At 45.2% G+C, this 25,822-nt stretch overlaps 1 protein-coding gene across 3 annotated transcripts in view; it reads left to right on the top strand.

The window, feature by feature from the left end:
* Positions 1-24,489, top strand: part of LOC147108538 (bactericidal permeability-increasing protein-like) — a 66,378-nt gene extending 41,889 nt beyond the window's left edge. Inside the window, exons 11-17 of one of the 3 annotated variants that reach the window (XM_086005200.1) lie at positions 9,262-9,321; positions 9,475-9,642; positions 9,751-9,818; positions 15,518-15,560; positions 16,574-16,637; positions 17,885-17,961; positions 24,262-24,485. In XM_086005200.1, the coding sequence (XP_085861326.1) occupies positions 9,262-9,321; positions 9,475-9,642; positions 9,751-9,818; positions 15,518-15,560; positions 16,574-16,637; positions 17,885-17,961; positions 24,262-24,453 (672 nt within the window). In that variant the 3' untranslated portion in view covers positions 24,454-24,485. Of the gene's footprint in view, positions 1-9,261; positions 9,322-9,474; positions 9,643-9,750; positions 9,819-15,517; positions 15,561-16,573; positions 16,638-17,884; positions 17,962-22,106; positions 23,655-24,261 lie in introns of those variants that run through there. The other 2 variants (XM_086005201.1, XM_086005202.1) reach the window with 2 other exon arrangements.
* Positions 24,490-25,822: the final 1,333 nt, after the last annotated feature.

Here is a 25,822-nt window from a genome sequence, read left to right on the forward strand (position 1 = left end):
TACTTCATAAAAGGTGATGAGTCGAAGAAGAGATGATGAGTCGAAAGAAGAGATGAATAAGGCTTTTATTAGCTAAGAAGAGACCATGCTTCTTCGTGAGTGACTGAACAAGTCTGAACGAAACCCACACAGTGGTGGGTGGAGTCAGCTGAGGCATGCCTCCATACACAGCGCCACCCAGAGGTGGCAATATACAATACAGTGGTTTACCACATTCACCCCTTGTTTAATGTGAAGTCCGGCGGGGTGAAGGGTACTACAAGTTAAGTCTATCAGGAGGCCTTGTCTGACGTCCTGATCGTCGTGGTGGCGGCGGTGGTGTTACAGCATCCGACGTCGGGTCTGGTGTCTGGGTGGTTGGCGAAGATTCCTGGGGCTTTGGCATGCCGTCTGCAAGGGTTGGGTTGGGAGGGGTGGTGGGGGATAACAGTGGTAAGGGGGATAACGGTGGTAAGGGGGATAACGGTGGTAATTCAGGGGTACCCGAGGGTGCGAGATCTCGTATGGAGACCGTGTCCTCCCGCCCGTCTGGGTATGTCACCCAGGCATACTGGGGGTTGGCGTGTAGGAGGTGCACCCGCTCGACCAGGGGGTCCGTTTTATGCGTCCTCACGTGCCTCCGCAGTAGGACGGGCCCAGGAGAAGTCAACCATGCCGGTAGCGAGGTTCCCGATGTAGACTTCCGGGGGAAAACGAACATTTTCTCATGAGGGGTCGCATTAGTGGCAGTACAAAGCAGTGACCGAATGGAGTGGAGCGCTGCAGGGAGGACCTCCTGCCAGCGGGAGGTCGGAAGGCCCTTAGATTTTAGTGCTAAGAGGACTGCCTTCCAAACCGTCGCGTTCTCCCTTTCCACCTGGCCGTTCCCCCGGGGGTTGTAACTGGTGGTCCTGCTCGTGGCGATACCTCTTGTTAGCAGGTACTGCCGAAGTTCGTCGCTCATGAACGATGAGCCCCTGTCGCTATGTATATAGCTGGGGAACCCGAACAGAGCGAAGATGTCATTCAGACACTTGATGACCGTGGTACTGGTCATGTCTGGGCAAGGGATGGCAAAGGGGAAACGGGAGTACTCATCAACTATGTTGAGGAAGTACACATTGCGGTCAGCGGAGGGGAGGGGCCCTTTAAAATCGACGCTCAGGCGTTCGAAGGGGCGGGTGGCCTTGATCAGGCTTTCTCTGTCCGGCCTATAGAAGTGCGGTTTGCACTCGGCGCAGATTTGGCAGCTCTTGGTCATGGTCCTGACCTCCTCGATGGAGTAGGGCAGGTTACGGGATTTGATAAAATGGAAAAACCTGGTGACCCCCGGGTGGCAGAGGTCATTGTGGAGGGACTGCAGCCTATCACTCTGCACGTTGGCGCATGTACCACGTGATAGGGCATCTGGGGGCTCATTGAGTTTCCCTGGCCGATACAAGATATCATAATTGTAGGTGGAGAGTTCGATTCTCCACCTCAAGATCTTGTCGTTCTTGATTTTACCCCTCTGCTTATTATTAAACATAAAAGCTACTGAACGCTGGTCAGTGAGCAGGGTAAATCGTTTCCCGGCCAGGTAATGCCTCCAGTGACGCACCGCTTCTACAATAGCCTGGGCCTCCTTTTCGACGGAGGAGTGTCTCGTCTCGGGGCCCTGGAGGGTCCTTGAGAAAAAGGCCACGGGTCTGCCCGCCTGGTTAAGGGTCGCGGCTAGGGCGAAGTCGGAGGCATCGCTCTCCACTTGGAAGGGGATGGACTCATCCACCGCGTGCATTGCGGCCTTCGCGATATCGTTCTTGATAAGAGTGAAGGCTGCACACGCCTCTGGTGTCAGGGGGAAGGAGGTGGCTTTGATGAGGGGCCTGGCTTTGTCTGCATAGAGGGGCACCCACTGGGCGTAGTAGGAGAAAAACCCCAGGCATCTCTTCAGTGCTTTTTGGCAGTGGGGAAGGGGTAGCTCCATTAGGGGGCGCATTCTGTCGGGGTCGGGCCCGATGACTCCGTTCTCCACCACGCAGCCGAGGATGGCCAGGCGCTTGGTGTGAAACATACATTTTTCCTTATTGTACGTTAGGTTCAGCCGTTGGGCCGTACGGAGGAAATTTGCTAGATTAACGTCGTGGTCCTGCTGGTCGTGGCCGCAGATGGTGACGTTATCCAAATAGGGGAAGGTTGCCCGCAGCGCGTTCTGGTCAACCATTCGGTCCATCTCCCTTTGGAAGACCGAAACCCCGTTGGTGACGCCGAAGGGGACCCTAAGGAAGTGGTAGAGGCGGCCGTTTGCCTCGAAGGCAGTATACTGGCGGTCCTCATGGCGGATGGGCAGCTGGTGGTACGCTGACTTAAGGTCGATGGTGGAGAATACTTTGTATTGCGCAATCTGATTGACCATATCAGATATGCGAGGGAGGGGGTACGCATCCAGCTGGGTGTACCGGTTTATGGTTTGGCTGTAGTCGATTACCATGCGGCGTTTTGCAGTGGTTTTAACGACTACAACCTGGGCTCGCCAGGGGCTAGTGCTACCTTCGATAATGCCCTCCTTCAAGAGCCGCTCCACCTCAGAGCTGATAAAAGCTCTGTCCCCGGCACTGTACCGCCTGCTTTTGGTAGCGATGGGTTTACAGTCGCGGGTGAGGTTAGCGAACAGGGGAGGGGGGGGGACTTTTAATGTGGAAAGGCTGCAGGTGGTTTGCAGCGGGCGATTTAAAAGTTGTTGGTTGCAGACTGTGAGTGGGGGGAGGGGTCCACCGTATGCTAGTGTGACACTCTTAAGGTGGCACTGAAAATCCAACCCTAGCAGGACGGCAGCGCAAAGACGGGGCAGGACTAGCAGTTTAAATTTTTTATATTCAGTGCCCCCTACTGACAGGGTCACCACACAGTAGCCGCTGATGTCCATTGACTGGGACTTGGACGCCATAGAAATGCGATGGTGCGTTGGCAGAATCGTGAGGGAGTGGCTACGTACCGTGTCGGGGTGGACGAAACTCTCTGTGCTCCCGCTGTCGATCAGGCAACTGGTGGCGCGGCCGTTTACCGCGATATCCATCATGGAGCTGGATAGATGGTGAGGGAGGGCTTGATCCAGCGTCACGGAGGCCAGTATGTGGCTTAGTGAGTCACTATAGTCATCCGCCGAGACGGTGGTCGGTTCCGGTGACGAAATGGCGGTTGAGTGCGTTGGATACGATGGCGGCGGATGCCATGCGGCCGGGGGTACACAAAATGGCGGATAAGATGGCTGCTCCCACGGCCCGCACGCTGCGCTGCTGGCTGGCTTCCCCTTGCAGGCGTTAGCGTAATGGCCTTTCTTCCCGCAGCCCGAGCAGGTAGCTGTCTTAGCTGGGCAGTGCGCTCTGGGATGTTTTAACTGGCCACAGAAATAGCATTTTTGGGCCTGGTTACTGGGCATCGAAGCAGTTCTTACCGGAGGCTGCTGTCTCGGTTGGGTCGCTGCAGCGGTTGGTGCCGGGGGCGGCGGTCCCGTGTCCCACGGTTTCGATTGCCATGTCTCGGCGCCGTTACGGGGGTATGCCTCGAGGTTTCGGTGGGCCTCCTCTAACGAGAGCGCAAGGGCAATGGCCGTCTTCAGGTCGGGTTCCTTGCTTTCTAGCAGTCTCTGCCGGGTGTGGTCTGACTGGAGGCCCCTGACGAAGGCATCACAGGCGAGTCCCTGCGCGTGCTCCACAGCCGTTACCGCTTTACAATCGCAGTCTCTGCAGAGTGCCAGTAGCGCCCGTGCAAATGCCCCTACCGATTCTCCCGGTTGCTGCCTGCGGGATCCCAAGAGGTGTCGGGCGTAAATTGTGTTCACTGGGCGCGTATATTGCCCTTTTAGTAGCTCGAGGGCCGCCACGTACGTATTAGAGTCCCGGATTAGCATATATACTTGATGGCTCACCTGGGCGGTCAAAATTTTCAGTTTGTGATCCTCCTCTGTAACCTGTGAGATTGCGAGGAAGGATTCAAAGCAGCTCAGCCAGTGTTCAAACTTGGCTGATGCACCCACATCTTGAGGGTCGAGGTCCAGGCGTGGTGGTCTGAGGGCTCTCAGCAATGTCTGCTGTATCCGTTGCTGTTGTTGCTCCTCAGGTGTCGCCATTTAACTTTTAGCTAATAAAATTGATACGCTTATCAATTACTTCATAAAAGGTGATGAGTCGAAGAAGAGATGATGAGTCGAAAGAAGAGATGAATAAGGCTTTTATTAGCTAAGAAGAGACCATGCTTCTTCGTGAGTGACTGAACAAGTCTGAACGAAACCCACACAGTGGTGGGTGGAGTCAGCTGAGGCATGCCTCCATACACAGCGCCACCCAGAGGTGGCAATATACAATACAGTGGTTTACCACAGAGGGGGAGAGACTGGGGGTGTGGAGGGGGAGAGACTGGGGGTGTGGAGGGGGAGAGACTGGGGGTGTGGAGGGGGAGAGACTGGGGGTGTGGAGGGGGAGAGACTGATCCCAACTCATCGCCAAGGCTGGGGATAAATAACCTCACCGCCTTCTTAGGAAGTTTAACCACTTTATTCACGTTCTTATTTGTGCTCCATTTGGAATGAGAGTTTATTTTATTATTTTTTTGTTGTATGTTTAATGACAGCATTGAAGAGGGAAAGTGAAACTTGGAGCAGCAACTTCTGTCAAATCTGCAACAAGACTTGAAAGAATTTAAAGATTCTTAATGAACTTTTCACAAAAGATGTGTGTTAAAAACACTTTTTTCCCCCTAAGTTTTGAATATGATATTGGAAGAAACCAAACAAAAATCAATTTTCACCTCATCTAAACTGGTTTCAACCAGGTCTTGAAGTCCAAACGCTTTTAAGGAGGTTCTGAAAAGCTTAAAACATTTTTAAAATTGAAATTTCTCAATATTTGATTTGATTTTGAATGATCGACTGAAGTGAGTAGCTTTACACAAACATGCTGCAACCATGCTGTTGAGGAGGGGGAGGGCGGGGAGGATTTTTAGGAGTTATATATTACTTTTTATTGACTTTAAAAATATATATATATCATTAAGACGTTTAGGAAGAGAACCAAAAAAGGGGAAAAGCACAAACCATTTTATTTTGTCTGTCGTTCTATAGTCCTAACAAGTCCCAGGAATAATGCAAACATAGATTTCCTCTTAAAAGTTTAGTGGAGTACCGAGCATGTGAGTGCAAAAGACAAGGCTGAAGCGTTTGCAACCATCTTCAGCCAGAAGTGCCAAGTGGATGATCCATATCTGCCTCCTCCTGAGGTCCCCACCATCATAGAAGCCAGTCTTCAGCCACTTCAATTCACTCCACGTGATATCAAGAAACGGCTGAGCGCACTGGATACAGCAAAGGCTGTGGGCCCCAACAACATCCCGGCTATCGTGCTGAAGACTTGTGCTCCAGAACTAGCCGCACCTCTAGCCAAACTGTTCCAGTACAGCTACAACACTGGCATCTACCCGACAATGTGGAAAACTGCCCAGGTATGTCCTGTCCACAAAAAGCAGGACAAATCCAAACCGGCCAATTACCGCCCCAACCATCTACTCTCAATCATCAGCAAAGTGATGGAAGGTGTCCTCAACAGTGCTATCAAGCGGCACTTATTCACCAATAGCCTGCTCACTGATGCACAGTTTGGATTCTGCCAAAACCACTCAGCTCCGACCTCATCACAGCCTTGGTCTAAACATGGACAAAGGAGCTGAATACCGGAGGTGAGGTGAGAGTGACTGCCCTTGACATCAAGGCAGCATTTGACCGAGTGTGGCATCAAGGAGCCCTAGTAAAACTGAAGTCAATGGGAATCGGGGTGGGGGGGGGGGGGGGGAAATGTTCCACTGGCTGGAGTCATACCTAGCACAAAGGAAGATGGTTGTGGTGGTTGAAAGTCAATCATCACAGCCCCAGGACATCGCTGCAGGAGTTCCTTAGGGCAGTGTCCTAGGCCCAACCATCTTCAGCTGCTTATTCAATGACTGTCCCTCCAATATAAGGTCAGAAATGGGGATGTTCGCTGATGAGTGCATAGTGTTCAGCGCCATTCACAACTCCTCAGATAATGAAGCAGTCCATGCCCACATGCAACAAGACCTGGACGACATTCAGGCTTGGGCTGATAAGTGGCAGGTATCAATCGCGCCACAGAAGTGCCAGGCAATGACTATCTCCAACAAGCGAGAGTCTAACCACCTCCCCTTGACATTCAACGGCATTACCATCGCCAAACCCCCCACAATCAACATCCTAGGGGTCACCATTGACCAGAAACTTAACTGGACCAGCCACATAAATACTGTGGCAACAAGAGCAGGTCAGAGGCTAAGTATTCTGCGGCGAGTGTCTCACCTCCTGACTCCCCAAAGCCTTTCCACCATCTACAAGGCACAAGTAAGGAGTGTGATGGAATACTCTCCACTTGCCTGGGTGAGTGCAGCTCCAACAACACTCAAGAAGCTTGACACCCTCCAAGACAAAGCAACCCCCTTGATTACCATCCCATCCACCACCTTAAACATTCACTCCCTCCACCACTGGCGTACCGTGGCTGCAGTGTGTACCATCTACAAGATGCACTGCAGCAACTCGCCAAGGCTTTTTCGGCAGCACCTCCCAAACCTGCGACCTCTTCCACCTAGAAGGACAAGGGCAGCAGGCGCATGGGAACACCACCACCTCCAAGTTCCCCTCCAAGTCACACACCATCCTGACTTAGAAGTATATCGCCGTTACTTCATCGTCGCTGGGTCAAAATCCTGGAACTCTCTACCTAACAACACTGTGGAAGTACCTTCACCCCTTCACCACACGGATTGCAGTGATTCAAGAAGGCAGCTCACCACCACCTTCTCAAGGGCAATTAGGGATGGGCAATAAATGCTGGCCTTGCCAGCAACGCCCACATCCCATAAACGAATAGAAAAAAAAAACAAGAGTTATGTAATGATGTATAAAAATTGCAGGAAGCTACTTTAGAAGAAACTACTATTTGTTTATTGAGAAAGACACAGAAAATACTTTGATTAAACTGATAATGTACAATTTTGATTTGGTATAAATGTTTGAAATAGGAGATTAAAAATTGAGCGTACAATTTAATTTTGTTTCCCGCTATTTAATTGGGAAATATCTAAAATAATTCAACACTTTTCGTGATAAGAGCAGGGATTAATATTGTGGAGAATGTTTGAGAGAAAAACATTAGAAGCGAAATTCGTAAATTAACATCTTTACGTCAACATATAAGTAAACATTTCCAAGTCAATCTGATTGGTTCTCCTGTCCAGGAAGAAAGATGAATGTTTATTTCTGTTAAATCATAGCTTTTCCTGTTTTTTGTTTTTAATTCGGTGACGCAAATTGTGTATGTGTTTTTTTGCATTTGTAAATAGGCGCTGCATTTCTGACATGTTACATGGGTGGTGTGCTGGTTCAAGAAGACAACGTTTATTAATGGAAGTGATTGAAGTTGGAAATACAGATACCCATTTTTGTTCAATTCTTATTACTGTGAACTAAAGAACTACAGCGCTTTATATTTGTTGGTTGTCTGGTTGCATTGTGATTAATATTCTAATCACTTATGTGGACGTACAGCACGTCAGCGCCATAGGAAAGCCGCTGCTCCTGCTGCCTGTGCGGCCATTGCTATAGTTACATGAGGAATGGGCTAATACGTTGAAAACTTTAAAATTAATACTAATTGCACAAATAGATAGGCATCTTTCAGCTCTCCTTGGGTTTTTGGATTGTTTGCCGATGCATAACCATGTAACTGAGCGACGTTTCTGAAGTGTTAATGCATTATTATGCAGTTATTTTATATCCCAGTCATTTCTGACAAGTAATTTAAAAAAAAATAGAGTTTGTACATGACGAACTAAAAGCTTTTAATTCATTCTACCATAAACAAACTTGCAGAATGGGCATCTAAATGACAAATGAATTTCAATATAGATAAGTGTGAGGTGGTGCATTTTGGTAGGAGGAATAAGGAGGCGACCTACTCCTTAGAAAATAAGAGTCTAAATGGAGTAGAGGTGCAAAGGGATCTAGGGGTATAGATTCACAAAATGGTTGCTGTTGTTGTAAAAGTTGTTGTGGTTTTAAATTTTGCTCACTGCCGAAAAGGTCGCTCTCAAAGGAGTTCGTGGCCCGCTCAGTACAAAAAAAATTAGAGGGAATATTGGGTTGGAGTATAAGAGTAAGGAAGTCTTGCTGCAATTATATAGGGCTTTGGTGAGACCACACCTGGAGTACTGTGTACAGTTTTGGTCTCCTTACTTAAGGAAGGATATACGTGTCATAGAAGGGGTGCAATGAAGGTTCACTAGATTGATTCCTGGGATGAGAGGACTGTCCTATGAGGAGTAATGGAGTAGGATGGGCCTATATTCTCTGGAATTTGGGGGGAGCAGGCTCGAGGGGCTGTGCGAGCCATTCAAAATACTGCACACGTGAGGCTTTTGCATTGAAAAGCTGGCATGCCAGCTGCGCGGATTCCCTGGAGTGCTGGACAGCCACACAGCTTAAAGGGAACATTGCTCGAGGGGCAGTATGCCCTACTCCTGCTCCTATTTCATATGTTCTCATGTCCTTTTGAATTTTTTTTGGAGGTACAGGAGTTAAAGGATAATGCATATTAAAAATATGAATAATTATCATTTTCTGCACATCTTGGTAAAAAGAGATTAACGATTTATCATATTTTGATGGTGTGTTAATAATATGTTGATCCCTCTACATGCGAGAGAAAAAAAAATTAAGCACATTCCAGATTGAAGTTCCCTTAATTTTTATTTTCCATTTGTGGAAGTTATGCATTACACTCATTAGAAAATAATAGTTGAAAAATGGAAATATGATTTGAATATTCATAGTGCCGCAAGCGTTAGAAACGTGTCTCTGATTTTTGGCCATTTGTCCGTGGTTTTTGGAGCCTGCTTCCTTGATTTGAGTTTGCAGGTTATGGGGCATGCTCAGGATCATTGGTCAATTACTTTAAGCCAACCTGAACTTAATCATGGAGAGAAAATTCTTTAGAAATATTATATTCTTGCAATGACTTCCAAAAGTCTCTGGGCCAGTATCTGTGCAATCTGGAAAGTCAATTGGGGAAGTTGCGGCTCAAATCCAACCTCAGAATTGCACACAGGTTTTGAAATCCACACTACACCCCACTAGTCCATTTATAATTGCTATCTCACACTTCCCTTTGCAAATGGTTTGACAACATAATCACAAAAAAATACTGCAACAGCTTTGGTTAATTGACATTTTGTTTTCTCCAGATTCCAAAGCAATATCCCATCAGATTAAACACATCAAGCTTCAATGTTTTTGTACCTCAGGTAAGTGCTTCATGAGGTTTGCATACTTTGTTACCTGATATTAACAGCCCCCTACCCCCACAACCCTGGGCCCTGTCACCAGATGATAACACTTTGTACCCCCACCTCCAGGGGAAGGAGATGCAGATATTAATAGCTTGTACCTCCCTGCAGATAGGGAAGCTCTATCCCAACATGCTGATGCTCATGCGCCTCCATGCCAATCGAGAGCCTGTTCTGAAGGCCACACCGGGCAACATCACCATTCAAGCATTTGGCGCTATCGATACATTTGCAATCCTCCCGAATTCATCGCTCGCACCGCTTTTTGTCCTGGACATAGTGAGTACAGTTCTAACGTCTTATTTGTCTGTGATGCAACCTAACATTTTTACAAGTCACCAAACTCTCGCCATGTGAAATGTTATTCTATGTTTTCGACTGTTACAGTGCGCTAGTGTCTCCGCTAAGATGGCTATCTCCAAGATGAAACTGACAGGATCCTTGAGTCTCAACAGGTAAGAAATAAAGACCTGCATTTATATAGCGCCTTTCACGGCCTCGGTCACTGTTGTAATCTAGGGGAATGCGGCAGCCAATTTGCGCACAACAAGGTCCCGCAAACAGAAATGAGAAAATTAGTGATGTTGTTGGTAGAGGGATAAATACTGGTCAGGACACAAGGGAGAACTCGCCTGCTCTTCTTCGAATAGTGCCATTGCATCCTTTACATCCACCTGAGGGCAGACGGGGCCTCGGTTTAACGTCTCATCGGAAGAAGTTGCCTCCGATAATACAGCACTCCACTGAAGTGTCAGCTTAGATTATGTGCTCAAGTCTCTGGAGTGGGGCTTGAACTCACAACATTCTGACTCAGAGGTGAGAGTGCTACCCACTGAGCCACAGCTGACAACAGGTAGATTCTTCATTTTTATACTGAATGTCCAAATGCACAGATCTACCAATTGCCACTCATTGACAGCCACACGCAGTCAATTTACATTAAGCATTTTTACTTGATTCCTTTATTGGTGTGGTACTGAGACCTACAGACCAGGAAGGACTTAGGCCCAATCCTCGGCTTACGTTGAGTTAGCTAAACTCAGAAAGCACACCGGTAGTTGGCCTCAGTTTCCCTATGCTAGGAATAATCGGCCAGGATTCTCTCTCGTGATTCCTATTCAATAACTCCTATGGGAATGTGTGCAAGTGTGGGTATTGGGTAATGAAGCATTGGGCATGAAACTGTCACTATCTAGCTCACGCATGAAGAATTCCCACTTGGGTGAGGTATTGGAGGGCTGCTGTATCCCTCCAGAACTCAGCTCCTTCAAGAGGGAGAGAGAGAGAGTTTATTAAAAACTCTTATCTGACCCTGAAATAAATAGCGTTGTTTACATGACAGTGTAGGCAGTTACTGTTAAGGATCATATATGTCACTCGTAACATTCCCCTGATGTCAACAGTTGTGTGCATGTTGCATACACGGCCTTACACATGATCAATCAGAAGCCACTATTTTACCACAGCCAGAGACCATCTTTACTTGATGATTTGAATTGAATGTGGGAGAAAGCTGAAGAAGGTGATGACAGTGACTAGCCTGTTCTGATTAATAGCTCTGCGTGCATGCCAACTATGAATTGATGAAACTTATGTAATGATGTAAAGTAGGCCAGGTCTAATATAAGGAAAAGCAGGTAAAATTGCTTGTGAAAGTGTCCAGCACCAAGACCTTGAAATTGTGTTGCCAACAAAATGTTTCATTTATTTCCTTTGATCACTTTTGTTTATTAATTATAAAAATACTAGAGATTTGGGGGGGTGGGTGGTAAAAAGCCTCTCTGACTGGGCGGGTCCTTGGAGGCAGGAGGTCATGTGATGAAATCTCCAGGAATAAATCTAACCAGGGTTGGCCACCCTACCTTGAGGGTGCTGTTATTTGGACAAGCGGAGATATGTTTCTGGTTGGGAAGGCTCTGGATATTGATAGTGGAAAGGAGAAAGTGTAAGTGGCCTATAAAAGTCCTTAACCTGGGAACTCCAGTCCTAGGGAGAGAGGCAGAACTAGATGGAGCAAGAGGAAGCAGGCCATCAAATTTGCTTACCAAGGCAATGCAGAGAAGCAGTTCAAAAAGCAAGTAGAATATTGGGATACATAGCCAAAGCAATGGACGATAAGTCTACAAAGATATTATAATGCCCCAGTCAGACAACACTTAGAATCCTCTGTTCACACTTCAAAATGGAGATTATAGGCATTGGAGATTGGATGGAAGAGCAATTAAACTGATCCCAAGTGGAAAGAGCAATGAAGAAAGATTAGAGAAACTCAAGCGCCACAGTATAGCGAGATGATGATTAAGGGGTGACCCCACTGCAGTGTATAAAGTATTAAATGGCATAGATGAGGTGAACCCAGAAAATTATTTTGTCAGTCAGTAGAACAAAGCAACATAAACTTGACTGAATGAAAATTCCTGACAGATCTTGAAAACAAATGTCTTTACCCAGAATGTTTGGAAAGTAGTGGAAACAAAGGCATTCTGGCAGTTCAAGGCGCGACTGGATACTGGGCTGGGTGGATGGAAATGCTAGAGTGACGAGCTCGATGAAACCGAATGGCCTTTGTTTGTCCTTGACTTTCCTTATGTTCTTAAAATAGCAACTCAAATATTGATAGAACTTTGTGAAACTTGCTCCAAAGCAATGTGAATGTGGACAGAAGGACAGGGTAACAGAGGGTGCACAGAGGGGGAAGGAACATCTCGAGAGCCAAGAACTCAAAATCAGACACTGTTAACCTGCTGAACAGTGATAGCACAGTGGGATATCAGTGACACACTCAAGGACTGACTAGTTTGTCAAAAAGAACAGAAGCATTAAATATGTTCAGCTGTAGTTAGCAGAGGAAAAGCAAAGCAGAAGTCTGTGATGGCCTGACAAAAAAGAAGAATTTTTGTCTATTATGGATTATTTATTGTATTCTTTCTTGCTGGTCACAACATACATTACTTCCTGCTAGCTGTTTCTTTAGGCTACAAAAATATACACCCCAGACTGGCTGATCTATAGCTGAGAACAAGGCAGAAATTTAAAATATTCAGGAAGACTTTGATATGCATGGATTAACTACCATGGTCCTAGGATGAAAACTCATCTAACAGGTCATTAAAAGTGATTGAAACAGATCAGTAGGTCAAGCCACTCAATTTAAATACAAGCAGCCTGGTGACTTGTTTACAGGACATGCCTGCTTGGCATGTAGTTTTAAGATATATAGGGGTGAAATTGGTTTTAGTTAGCAATGTGAAAAGGGCTCATAGCGAATCAGAGGCCCGTTTTAAGAAAATAGAGCATGGTGTAAAACGGGCTGCCGATTCGCTACAAGCTCACGTTGCATTACTGGCGGAGGCCAATTTCACCTCCATGGTGTTTAATGCCACTTTGTTCTGGGATATTGGTGAAGGAACTTGCAGCTATATCTTGGGCATAATTGCATGAGGACAGCAGTTGGTCTGAGTGCTATGGTATGAGGCTAATCAGAGGCTCAGTGGTAGACACTGCCATGTAAGAAGTAAGCAACTTTGTTTCACGGGTCGGTTTTATGTTGAGAGTTAGCATAGCAGGAGCAGCTTTGTTTTTGACATTTTGAGGAGAAAGTAAAGTTTTGTCATTGCTGCAAAATATACTTTATGTTCTTTTACCTATGTAAAGCACAATAAAAACTTTCTTGTGGTTTATAGCCTAAGGCATGATCGGATAGAATGTGCATTCCTCTGTGTACCAAAGCTAACGAAATTATGTAGGTCCATTAAGCCAGAGTATATCGACCAGCACGCTCTGTTTGACCCTTGGGTCTTGCTACATTAACCTAGATATTGGGCACACTCCAACTCATAAGGGACATGAGGTCCGCTTACAGGAGTGGTCAGTGGTGCTGAACCCAAGGAAAAGATATAAGATAAAGACACAAAAATGTAATAGGCTCATTAACTGGAAACAGGTGATGCAAGGTAGACAGGACAGAAGGTGAGCTAGAAACAGAAAACTGAACCCAACACATTACTATAAAGCTTACTGTACATGTTGCTGCAAAACCTAACACAGGGCTTGTAAAGGGTACATGAAAGCAGTCAGAAATAGTTTCAGCTGCAGTATAAAATATAAAAGGACTTAGAAATATAGAAGCAAGCATATGCCAAAACAGAACGAGCAGAAGGGAACCTAGAAGAAATTGAAAAGCAAGCATATGCCAAAACAGAACTAGCAGAAGGGAACTTAGAAGAGATTGAAATGATACATTTACTATAGCGAGCTAGCAAAGTGAATGTTTATTGTACAACAGAGTGAAAGGGGGAAGAATGTATCAATTAAAAACAATGAGGGAACCAAAGCATTTTAGTACCCAGGAGAAAAATACTAAATTAAAACTAAAGGTATTTTTATACTTGTACTATCACTACATCCTGCTTTGGAGAGTATGTCCATGTGGCTTAGTCTGGAGAGCTAGTCTCTATAAAAGTGGAACCCAGCACACCTACAGAGACCTAAAGAGATCAAATGCACAATTCAGCTCTTAAGAGGTCCTAAGACTGTAAAAATCCCAAATAAATAAAAAATACCAGTTACTATTGGCCGGCCTCCCACATTCTACCCTCTGTAAACTTCAGCTCATCCAAAACTCGGCTGCCTGTGTCCTCTCGCACCAAGTCCCGTTCCCTATCACCCTTGTGCTCGCTGACCTACATTGGCTCCCAGTTAAGCAACGCCTTGATTTTAAAATTCTCATCCTTGTTTTCAAATCCCTCCATTCCCCCCACCCCCAGAGATATCTACACTCCTCTAATTCAGGTCTCTTGAGCAGCTCCAATTTTAATCGCTCCACCACTGACAGTTATGCCTTCAGCTGCCTAGGCCCTAAGCTCTGGAATTCCCTCCCTAAACCTCTTTTTCCTCCTTTAAGACGCTCCTTAAAACCTACCTCGTCTCCCTTAATATCTCCTTATGTGGCTTGGTGTCAAATTTTGTTTGAGAACGCTCCTGTCAAGCGCCTTGGGACGCTTTACTACGTTAAAGGTGCTATATAAATCCAAGTTGTTGTTGTTGTAGTAATGTGGCAAAGACTATAGAATCAAAACAGAAACAAAGTCTTAAAGGACAAGAAAGGGGCAGTATCTAAAAACTGCACAGGAGTGGAATCAGGAGAAAGATTGAAGAACAGAGAAACACACTGGCTAGAAACAGGTTTGCGTGGACAACAACTTGCATTTCTATAGTGCCTCTCATGGGCAGGAAGACATCCTAAAACACTTTAGATTAAGGAGACAAAACAACCAGTGAATGCCGAGCAAGGAGGAGAAAAGATGAAAAATAGAGAGGGTTAGGATGGGGAACCAAAGGCATAGATGAAGAGACGGGTTTTGAAGAAGATTTTGAAAGCAAGGATTGGAGGTGGTGAGGCTGAGGGAATTGGGCAGGGAGACCCAGAGTGTCTGAACAAGTGGCCTCCAATGGTGGAACAGAGGGAGCGGCAAGAAGAAGCCCAGAGTTTGAAGAGTAAAGGGTATGCAGGTGTGATTAAGCCTGGAGAAGATCACTAAGGTAGGTTGGGGCAAAAGACATGGAGAGCTTTAATGAAAACAAGAACTTTGAAGCCAATTCCCTGGGCATGGGGTACCACTGGAGTGCTGGGGGTCCGAGACACTGTGTGGGAAATGATGTTGGCTGCAGTGCTTTGGATGAATTGAAGCATGTACTTCCTCCATATATTTCCCCTAGACAGAGTTTTGTCCCTATAATGGATTCCCCTAATTGTTCTGCATTCAGTTATTTCTGTTGTCTGTAAATCTGCATATTAATATATCAAAAACTATTCCAGCCATGAAAATAACTTGAATTAATTCGTTCTGAACAAAGACGTTGGTCTCCATGTTGAATTTTGGTAAGGGAATGCAGCTTCCGTTTTAACTACTTATTTTGAAAGCTGTACAGAAATTTCCCTATTTTTCTTAGAGACCTCACCATTAACTAGATCAGGACTTAAACCTGTGATTTTTCTGGTTGGTATGGCACAGTGCAGAATGCATTTATCTATTGAAGGAGTTTAAATGTACAGTCTGTCTGCTCCGGTTGTATCAGCATTATTACAAACTATGATTACTGACCATTTCCTCCTTGACTGGTGATTGTGCTCTTTTACATTTCTTTTGTACAGTCTGCAACTATCTCTTGGACATTCTGATGTTGGCCCTTTTAAGGTAAAAACAGCTTTTTATAGTGTCTTCAAATAATTTTGTTTGTTTATCATGAAACACACTGAGATCAGTGCTTGATAGTGCTGCAGTTACAGATTCAAGTCTTGCCACTGACTGCTCAAAGTAGCAGCCTTAAGTCATCATTTTTGAATTGAGCTGCTCAGTGTAATGCTTCATCGCTCGAAGATCAGACCCTGTTCATAGTGACTTGCGCCAACCTGCCTGGTCCCAACTGAGCATCAAGGACTGGTGACCAAAGCACTTGTGGGAAGTACTCAACCCCTCACCCCTCCGTACCATGCAACCATTTAGAAGGAGGGTGCTCTCTTCCCCTCCCCCAATCCAAGAGGCTGAGGACCATATATGAGGAAGACTCTTCCTCGCTCTTACTGGTAGTATACCTGAGGATATTATTTTCAGGGCAAAATGGATACAGTCACATAATTCAATCCCAAAAACAGCAGTAAAAATCCAAGTTCCATGTAATAAAATCAGAATTTAATTTATTCAGTCATGATAAACCTGTGGCCCTAAATTATAAACAGACCAAGCCACAGAATGTGATCCTCAAAGACTGCAAAAACCCTGGCACCCCATTCATGAGAACAGAATTTGACTTATTTAGTCACCATGAATCGGGAGCTATGCCAATAGTTCCTCTCCACTCACATAAAGACACAAAGCTATTTCAGTCTAAGAAATTAATGAGTTTTACTTAAAAATCTCCAATGACAAAGGGCTTTTAAAAATGTCTTTATTCTGAAACTTGTGTGTTGCTTATATTTCAATGATTTATCCTGGCTGAGGCTGTGTAAAATGGGCAACTTGGAGACTGGCACCTCCCCTCCCCCACCCAACTCCATGTTGGCCCTCTGATCTCTACACTTCTCGCCTGGGTTCTGGTACTTAACCAGGAACTTCACACTATTCTAGAAGAACACTTAAAGAGAGGGGAAACTGTTAACATTTCCTTTCTAATAATGTTTAAACTCATTCTCTGTCCTTTCTTATTGCAGGTGGCCAGTTTACAGGGGCTATTGAACCTTGCAATAAAGGTAGTGGTGTTACCGAAAGTCAATGGTAAGACCACGGCAGAGATCATTTGGATATCAAAGATAAAAGTGGACTAAGTGTGCTAAGCACCATCATCACTTAGAATTCAACTTCTCCACAACATAAAACTCATAGGCTGAAATCTAGAAAAATACAGTTTGCCCCGCGTTACTCAGAGAATAGTGTTCTGTTTCTGAGACTGTATCCTGCAAATAAAAAAGGACTGCGGTTATAGATTTTGCTAACTTAATTATTGGGGGTGATTTTACCCTAACTCGCCAGGCAGGAAACCCGTGATACAAGAACATAAGTAGTAAGAGCAGGAGTAGGCCATACGGCCCTCGAGCCTGCTCCACCATTCAGTAAGATCATGGCTGATCATTGACCTTAACTCCACTTTCCTGCCCGATCTCCACATCCCTTGATTCCCCTAGAGTCCAAAAATCTATCTATCTCAGCCTTGAATATACTCATAGACTCAGCATTCACAGCCCTCTGGGGCAATGAATTCCAAAGATTCACAACCCTCTGAGTGACTATCTGGTGGCACACCAGTTTAATACCTCGCCCAATGTCACTGACTTCAATGGAGAGTAAAATCGGGTGGGAGTGGGGAACCAGTGTCACGCCCGAGTCTGCCAGTTTCGGAAATTGCCCCCATGTCTCCGTTGTTAGACAAATTAAAGAAAGAAAGAACTAGCATTAGTTTATCATCTTTGGCACATTTCAGGACATCTCCAAGTGCTTCACAATGACTTTTGAAGTAAAGTCACTATTGTTACATGGGCAAATGCAGAAACCAATTTGCTCACAGCAAGGTCCCACAAACAACAAATAGGATGAATGATCAGTTAATGCCTTTTGGATAGTTTGGTTGAGGGAAGAATATTGACAAGGCCACCAGGAGAACTGCCTGCTCTTCTTGAAATAGGGCCGTGGGATCTCTTTATGTCCACCTGAACTGGTTTCATCAAAAGGCAATAGCTTTGGCAATGCAGCACTACGGCACTGTGCTCAGCTTCTGGACTGGAACTGGAACCCATAACCTTATCATTTGAGTGTTCCCAATTGAGCTATCTGAAGTTATTCCCATTTATTTTTTCCCCCCAATGTTACTGTTTTTAATATTTTACCCTTGTTGCACAATAAGTCAATACTCAAATGTTGTGGGCTGTTGACAGAGTGCAGGGAATGTGAGAGGATGGAACTTATGGGAAACTACAATCATTTAGTTCTGCGAATGATGTAGAAAAGTGTCATGTGTTTCTTTACAGCGAGACTGGCCAATGGATTTCCACTTCCAAGTGTGGATCACTTAAGCTTCGTAAACCCACTCCTTAAAGTGAACCAGGTGAGTAACTGCAAGAGAGAAGATCCTCTTTGTGATGTTCAGGGTTAACCAAGGTTAGGCAATCTATTCAACTGGAAGAAATCACAAGGGGACAGTTATCCCTTAAAGGGACAAATGAGATGGACCCATGTGATTCTTCTTTCTTGTCCTCACTCGGGATGGCTGCCCACAGATCATTTTCTTTCTTTGCCAAATAACATTATGGTGTGGAGTTTCTGCATGATTTCGGCCCAGATATTAGCGTAATCTGGGCGGAATCAAATGAAATGGCACGAAAGGTCACCGGAATTTTAAACTTGTCAGTTGCACCTGTAACCACTTTCCGCTGGAGTATTCATGATCTTTTACGCTAGTTCAAAAAAGTCAACTCACCCGAAACCGTCCCCGGCCACAAAACTGGCCAGGTCCCCGGGTCGGAACACTGAGTTTCCGCCGATTGTGCCCATTCAGGGGTATCCATCACATTGAGCCCAGATTTCCAGGCGCACAGGCACCAGTGGTCACGAGTCCAGTGTTAATTACCTGTACCTGTAGTGACCAGCAGTTCATTGAAGCCTGACCCTGGTCAGTTTCTCCTGCTGCTGAAATTACTTTTAATTCAATTTAAATATTAGTCTAAATTCAGTCAGTTACAGCAGGGCAGGACACACCTGTGTGTCTTCAAGCGACTGCTGGGCACAGGTCTATGTACCAAGAGCAGATCAAAGCAGTCAATTGAAGCCAATTAAAAAGACCGAGCATCAGACAGTTGAAGAATGGCTCATTTCCTGGCAATCCCAATCCTCTTTGTGATGCTGGAGAATGCCCATGTCCTGTCACCAATCAATTACGCTGCTCGATTGCGCAGCTTCATGGGAGATTCTACGGTCAAGGTTATGCTAATGAGTATGAGCGAAAACTTGAGTGTAGCTTCACCTTGGCAAAACCGGCACAGTGTCCAGCGCATTCTGGGCACATTTTGCCGATTGCATCCCTAGCGATGATCTATCATTACAGGTAATGCCATTCTTGATCAATTGGACAATCTTTGCCATTTTTTGGTACAACTTTTTTCTTGTAAACGTGTGCCTCACTTCAAGTTCTGTACTCATTTACCGAATACCCTTGTAGACAGTGGCCTCTTGCCCTGAATCGTTTTACCACGTCACGTGAGACCTGCACAGGGTTCCATGAGAGAATGATATGAAAAAGGCTCCAGTGTTTGTAATCCTTCATAAGAAAGTGTTAGATAAGCACATTCCTAATTTCTAGATGCTACCACAAATAGCTCAAAACTTTGGCTGCACTTCAAAACTTTCTTCAGGAACAACCAAAGCCGAGATGAATTACACCAGCAAAAGATTTCAGAATTGCAACTGTGTCTCATAATACACACCCCATTCACTGAGGCGTGTTCAGACACAACTGCCCAAGGACAGCCTTCATCCTAGTGCCTGGCCAAGTTGTGTATCTCCCCATTCTTGGTGTGTTAATACAGATAATGCCAAGCTCTAACCGGGACATTTGGCTCCACGCCAAACAATGGTCTCAGATGGACCATATTCTTCTTCTTGGGCAGTCCCTCGGAACCGAGGATGACTTGCTTCCACATTAAAAATATGAGTTCGCAGGTGACTGATGAGTCAAATGTGGGACCTACAGTCTCTGTCACAGGTGGGGCAGACGGTGGTTGAAGGGGCGGGTGGGTGGGGTGCTTGGGTTGACATGCACTGCCTGCGCTTGACTTCCGCTTGCTCCTGGCGAAGAGACTCGAGGTGTTCGGCGCCTTCCCGGATGCTTCTTCTCCACTTTGTGCGGTCTTGGGCCAGGGATTCCCAGGTGTCGGTGGGGATGTTACACTTTTTCCAAGGAGGCTTTGAGGGTGTCCTTGAAGCATTTCCTCTGCCCACCTGGGGCTCTCTTGCCGTGCCAGAGCTCCGAGTAGAGCACTTGTTTTGGGAGTTTCGTATCTGGCATACAGACAATGTGACCCGTCCATCGGAGCAGATCGAGCGTGGTCAAAGCTTCGATGCTGAGGATGTTGGCCTGAGCAAGAACACTGACGTTGGTGCACCTATCCTGCCAATGGGTTTGCAGGATCTTGCGGAGGCAGCATTGGTGGTACCTCTCTAGTGCTTTGAGGTGCCTGCTGTACATGGTCCATGTCTCTGAGGCATACAGCAGGGCGGGTATCACTGCTATGTTACATTATTGGTTATTGCTGCTTGTCAAATGGGGAGAGTAACTTGGTTCTGTGGTACTGGGTTTGAGATATTGCAAAGCTGTTGGGGAGAGCAGACCTTCATTTTTTTCCTGTCTGTGAAGAAACTGAACCTAGTGTTGGAAGTAAATACTGAGGCAACTTGGAAGAGTGTCCAGGCAAGACCAAACATTAACAAAGTCTCATACCCAGACATAGGAACTGTACTTGGAATAGTCGAGCTTCATCAGTACTGTAGTTCCTGGTTGCAAGAACGAGCCCTTGTAGCCTACTCAATTAAAAGAATGGAAACCTTCCCTCATGTGACATGATTAGATGAGGAAAGTTCATCGCATCCTCTCATCGAGCATCAGATGCCACACACCGCAGGAGAATTGTGGGAGAGACTGCTCACTGGCCAATTCTGAAGTGTGGTTGGAGAAGGAAGTTGATGATATTGTTCTCGCTAAGGGATCAGAGGAGAACACATAGTTGGTACTCATTGCTACAGACAATACCATAGCCATCTGTTACCTGACTAAATAAGTATAAAATTGAAGATTCTAAGTAAAGATGAACTAGACACAGAGCATTCTTGGCTTCCAGTTGGAATAGAAAACCAAAAGAACTGATTCCCTGATATCCACACTACCTTCTATGTTGCCTCAGCATTTACTTTGCTTCAAACATTTTCCTTTGTAACCTGGGTTCAAATCCTTTCCAGACAGTTGAGATGAAGATTTGCTCTCTAATAGCTTTGGAGCAAATTAGACCCAGTACCACAGTGCAAGTGCAATATAAATTAAATTGTACAATTTTACAGGGGGTGCAGGAACAGAGAGTCCTGGGGGTGTACATACACAAGTCTTTGATGGTGGCAGGACAAGTTGAGAAAGCCGTTTGGGGGGGGGGGGGGTGGAAAAATGCATACAGGATTCTTGGCTTTTTAAATAGAGGCATGGGAACGATTGTAACCCTACTCGCTCAGCAGAAACCTGGTGGGTGGGCAGTTAAAATCGCCCTGGCTCTCTGTCTGAAAGCCACTATGATCGCAACACCTGCAATTTTAACCTGCTCTGCTGAGCAGGCAACAAGGACATGCTCCCGAAGCCAACAGGGTCCTTCTTTACCAATGACATCATTAAGACCAGACTGTAATTTTAACTCGGGCCCGAGTAGGGAATCCACCTGGAGTTAAAATCGGGGCCTATAGAGAACAAGAAGCAAGGAAGTTATGATAAACTTTTATAAATCACTAGTTAGGCCTCAGCTAGAGTATCGTGTACAATTCTGGGCACCACACTTTCGGAAGGATGTCAAGGCCTTGGAGAGGGTGCAGAGGAGATTTATCAGAATGGTTCCAGATATGAGGGACTTCAGTTATGTGGAGAGACTAGAGAAGCTGGGATTGGTCTCCTTAGACCAGAGATGGTTAAGGGGAGATTAAAAGTGTTCAAAATTATGAGGTTTTGATAGAGTAGATGGGGAGAAACCGTTTCCACTGGCAAGAGGGTTGGTAACCAGAAGATAATTGGCAAAGAATCCAAGGGGGAAATGAAGAGAAATTATTTTACGCCGCGAGTTGTTATAATCTGGAATGCCTGAAATGGGGGTGGAAGTAGATTCAATAGTAACTTTCAAAAGGGAATTGGATAAATACTTGAACAGGAGAAATTTTCAGGGTTATGGGGAAAGAGCAGGGGGAGTGGGACTAATTGGACAGCTCTTTCAAAGAGGCAGCACAGGCACAATGAGCCGAATGGCCTCCTCCTGTGTTGTATGATTCCATCCTTTCCATTCGGCACCAAGGGAAAGCAATAACTAGTAAGATGTGGCATGCTAAGCTGTGGAAATGTATGGAGCTCGGATTCTAGAATTAGACTGTGATGCTGTGTTTCAAGGCATGCAACAGTGTCATGCTGAGAAAGACGGGAAGAGCATTGCTAATGTTGTAATGTGTTTTTAGGATATTCTGGTGATTGCGACTGACATCCATTACGGTTCTTAACCAGCTGCCGTTCCCAGCCAATACACAGTGATGGAAACAAGACCAGGCACTTGACTGCTTTGATTACCTGGAATAATCCAATCATTTCTTAACCTGAGAACTGGCGATGCCTTAAAGCTATAGATTAAAGTTTTCCACAATTTCTGTCAAAGTGTTGTTAATTTCTAATTTGATGCTTTTCAATCAAGCGAGATACCTAAAAAGATTTTTTTTTTTAAAGTTTTGCAGGGTCTGTTCAAATAAGCAAACAGCATTGTTTGGTTATTATTTTTTGGTGCTAAGATAAGGCTGTTTTCTCGCTCTGCTGGTCCACGAGCTCCAGACTGATGATGCTCAGTGTGAGTGTACTCGGGCAAAGATCAGCCAGGGTAGAATTCAATCAAAGCCTGTTATCTAGAAATGTTTTGGCCTGCTTTGTGAGTCATAAGATTCTGGGTTCAAGCCTCACTTCAGGGACTCGAGCATCAAATCTAGACTGACGCTTTAGCACAGTGCTGAGGGAGTGCTGCACCGTCCGAGGTGCCATCTTTCAGATGTGACGTTAAACCGAGGCCCTGTCTGCCCTCTCAGGTGGACGTAAAAGATGGCGCTATTTCAAAAGAAGAGCAGGGAGTTCTCCCCGGTGCCCTGGGGCCAATATTTATCCCTCAAACAACATCACTAAAACAGATTATCTGGTCATCATCACATTGCTGTTTGTGGGGTCTTGCTGTGTACAAATTGGCTGCTGTGTTTCTTACATTACAACAGTGACTGCACTTCAAAAAATACTTCATTGGCTGTAAAGCGCTTTGGGATGTCCTGAGGTTGTGAAAGACGCTATATAAATGCAAGTCTTTTTTTTAAAAAGGAGAAAAGTATTAAATTTAGTTTAGGACAAATCGAGGAACTTTTCCCCTTAGTAGAGGAATCAATAACCAGGGGGCATAGATTCAAGGTAAGGGGCAGGAAGTTTAGAGGGGATTTGAGGAAAAACTTTTTCACCCAGAGGGTAGTTGGAATCTGGAACTCACTGCCTGAAAGGGTGGTAGAGGCAGAAGCCTCACAACATTCAAGAAGCATTTAGATGAGCATTTGAAACACCAGAGCAGACAAGGCTACGGACCAAGTGCTGGAAACGATGGGCTGAAGGGCCTCTTTCTGTGCTGTGTAACTCTAGGACTTCAGTTCTTAACGCAAGAGAAAATGAAGCAGTAAGAGGTTACTGCTGAATATCTTGTGTGTGCTCTGTTAGGAAAATATAAAGCAAGGATGCTCAGCCTAACCGGAATCAAGCCTTTCCTCTAACAGGTAGCAAGTGTGTGTCAAGCTGTATTTCTTTATATTTCAACCTTTCCTGAGAGGGGGGGGGGATGGAAGAGATAATTGGTGTCTCGGCTAAAAGCACTTTTCATGTGAGCGCAAAACCTTGCCCTAAGCCTCAAATACTGCGGATTCCTCAGTACATCTCTGTATGGATATTTGTTGCATATAACTATGATTACAAAATAAAGACTGTGGAATTGCTATAGATAGTGTCTTCACTTTCTCAGTGTACAACCCCTAGAACTAGCTCAATAGTCCCGTGTTCATAAAAACAGCGACAAAAAGTGAAGCTAGTTTCAAAGCTGTAGCTTTGTGGTTAGAAGTAAGGAACAAAGTCTCACATTGTGGGATAAGTCAACTGTTTCAGAACAGGATTCGCTCTCCCTCAATGAAGCCCATATGGCATTAGGTTTGCTGAGTATAAGTTTGTGGAGTTGTCACTATCTCCAATGTGGTTCCTTGCCATTTTTGCTTCTCTTTTAACCCACATACAAACTTTAACGAACACAAATCTTTTTGGTCTGTATGACCAACTTTATCCAGTCCTTCTCAATGTACATTTTGGAGAGCACCAGATCTGAGAAACTAAATCAATACTCCTGCAGAACTGAATCTCCATCCTCCCATACACTCCGGTTGATATTTCTTGTGTATAGATATTTTTTTTAAAACTCAATCAAACACTGTGGCATCCAGGGTCATGATCTTGTAATGGTACTCACTGGAGTGCGTTGCTGGAGTGATTATAACGCTTCTGCCTCCAGCCATGCTAAAAATTTAAAATATAAATATTTTACTGTGTCTGCAGTGTGTACCATCTACAGGATGCTCTGCAGCAACTCACCAAGGCTCCTTTGGCAGCATCTCCCAAACCCGTGACCTCTTCCACCTAGAAGGACAAGGGCAGCAGGCGCATCAATCGTGCCATGAGTTCTACTGGCTCCATCGGCATCAAAGCCTTCTATTTCAAAAATTATTACTTGGTCTTGTGGAGGTATAGGGATAGGATTCTTTCCCCTAATAAAGCACTCGTTTGAATTTCCTAATAAAAAGACTTGGCCATTTCCGACAAGGTTTGCCATTTTGTCAGGACCTAACCTCGGTTAGGATTTAATATGAACTTTATAAGAAATTGCTAGACCTCAAATGGTATATTGAGGGAGTTCTGATTTAAGTTCTACAAGGGTTGATCAGGGACTTATCGTCTCTAGAGACTTAAATCTGGGTCTTAGAACCACTGTCAGTAAAACACTCCTTCTATACTTCACAATCTACGAGATGGATATAGATATAAATATAGGTTCTGTATCAGCTCATTACCCCACACACTGGTTGCCAACTAAAAGGGTAATTACTAGTCCAGCCCCTTTGGGGCTATCCCGGATCAGGCGTATTTCTCAGATGTTCACTTTCAACTAAAGTTTGAGGTAGCCGAATCCTAAAGACGCTTAACTGGGTCTAAAGGTCCGGGCTATCTCTCCCTAAAGGAAAGGAACAACCCGAGAATGTTACCGTCCTCCAGATAGCACTTTTAATAAGTTTAGCCAGACTGCAACGTCCTGGATACTATGAGGGTCCGGAGATCTCCTTCAGAAATGTACCTCTCCACCAAAGAGTGTACAGAGATTGGGTTTGAGTTATTGATACAGAAGACTTATGTGAGACAATTCTAAAAATATATAGAGATTTATTAAAAGAACCGACAGTTGATGAATCAGTCAATCGCAACGTTAACAATTCTAAAAAGAGAAAAAATACAATCTTTTTTAACAGAGAATCTTACTTTTAAATCTGGAGCTGCAAATGGATATATACTGGAGCATTCGCGATGCTGAGGACATCGTGGATAGCATGTTTAGGGAGTTGGTCACACCGCAGGTAAAGGCTGCACAGACAGGAAGGGAATGGGTGACCACCAGGCAGAGTAGTAGGCATAGGCAGGCAGTGCAGGGGTCCCCTGTGGCCATCTCCCTCTCAAACAGATATACCACTTTGGATATTGTTGGGGGAGATGGCTTATCGGGGGAAGGCAGCAGTAGCCAACTTCCTGGCACCATGGGTGGTTCTGCTGCACAGGACGGGAGGAGAAAGAGCTATAGTGATGGGGAATTCTATTGCAAGGGGAATAGATAGGCGTTTCTGCGGCCGCAAACAAGACTCCAGGATGGTATGTTGCCTCCCTGGTGCAAGGGTCAAGGATGTCTCGGAGTGGCTGCAGGGCATTCTGGAGGGGGAGGGTGAACAGCCAGCTGTCGTGGTGCATATAGGTAAAAAATAGGATGAGGTCCTAAAAGCTGAATATAGGGAAATAGGGGGTAAATTAAAAAATAGGACCTCAAAAAGGTAGTAATCTCAGGATTGCTACCAGT

The sequence above is a fragment of the Somniosus microcephalus genome, chromosome 13 (genome assembly GCF_052327205.1).
Source record: "Somniosus microcephalus isolate GS21.2 chromosome 13, FLI_Smic_1.0, whole genome shotgun sequence".
Lineage (NCBI taxonomy): Eukaryota > Metazoa > Chordata > Chondrichthyes > Squaliformes > Somniosidae > Somniosus > Somniosus microcephalus.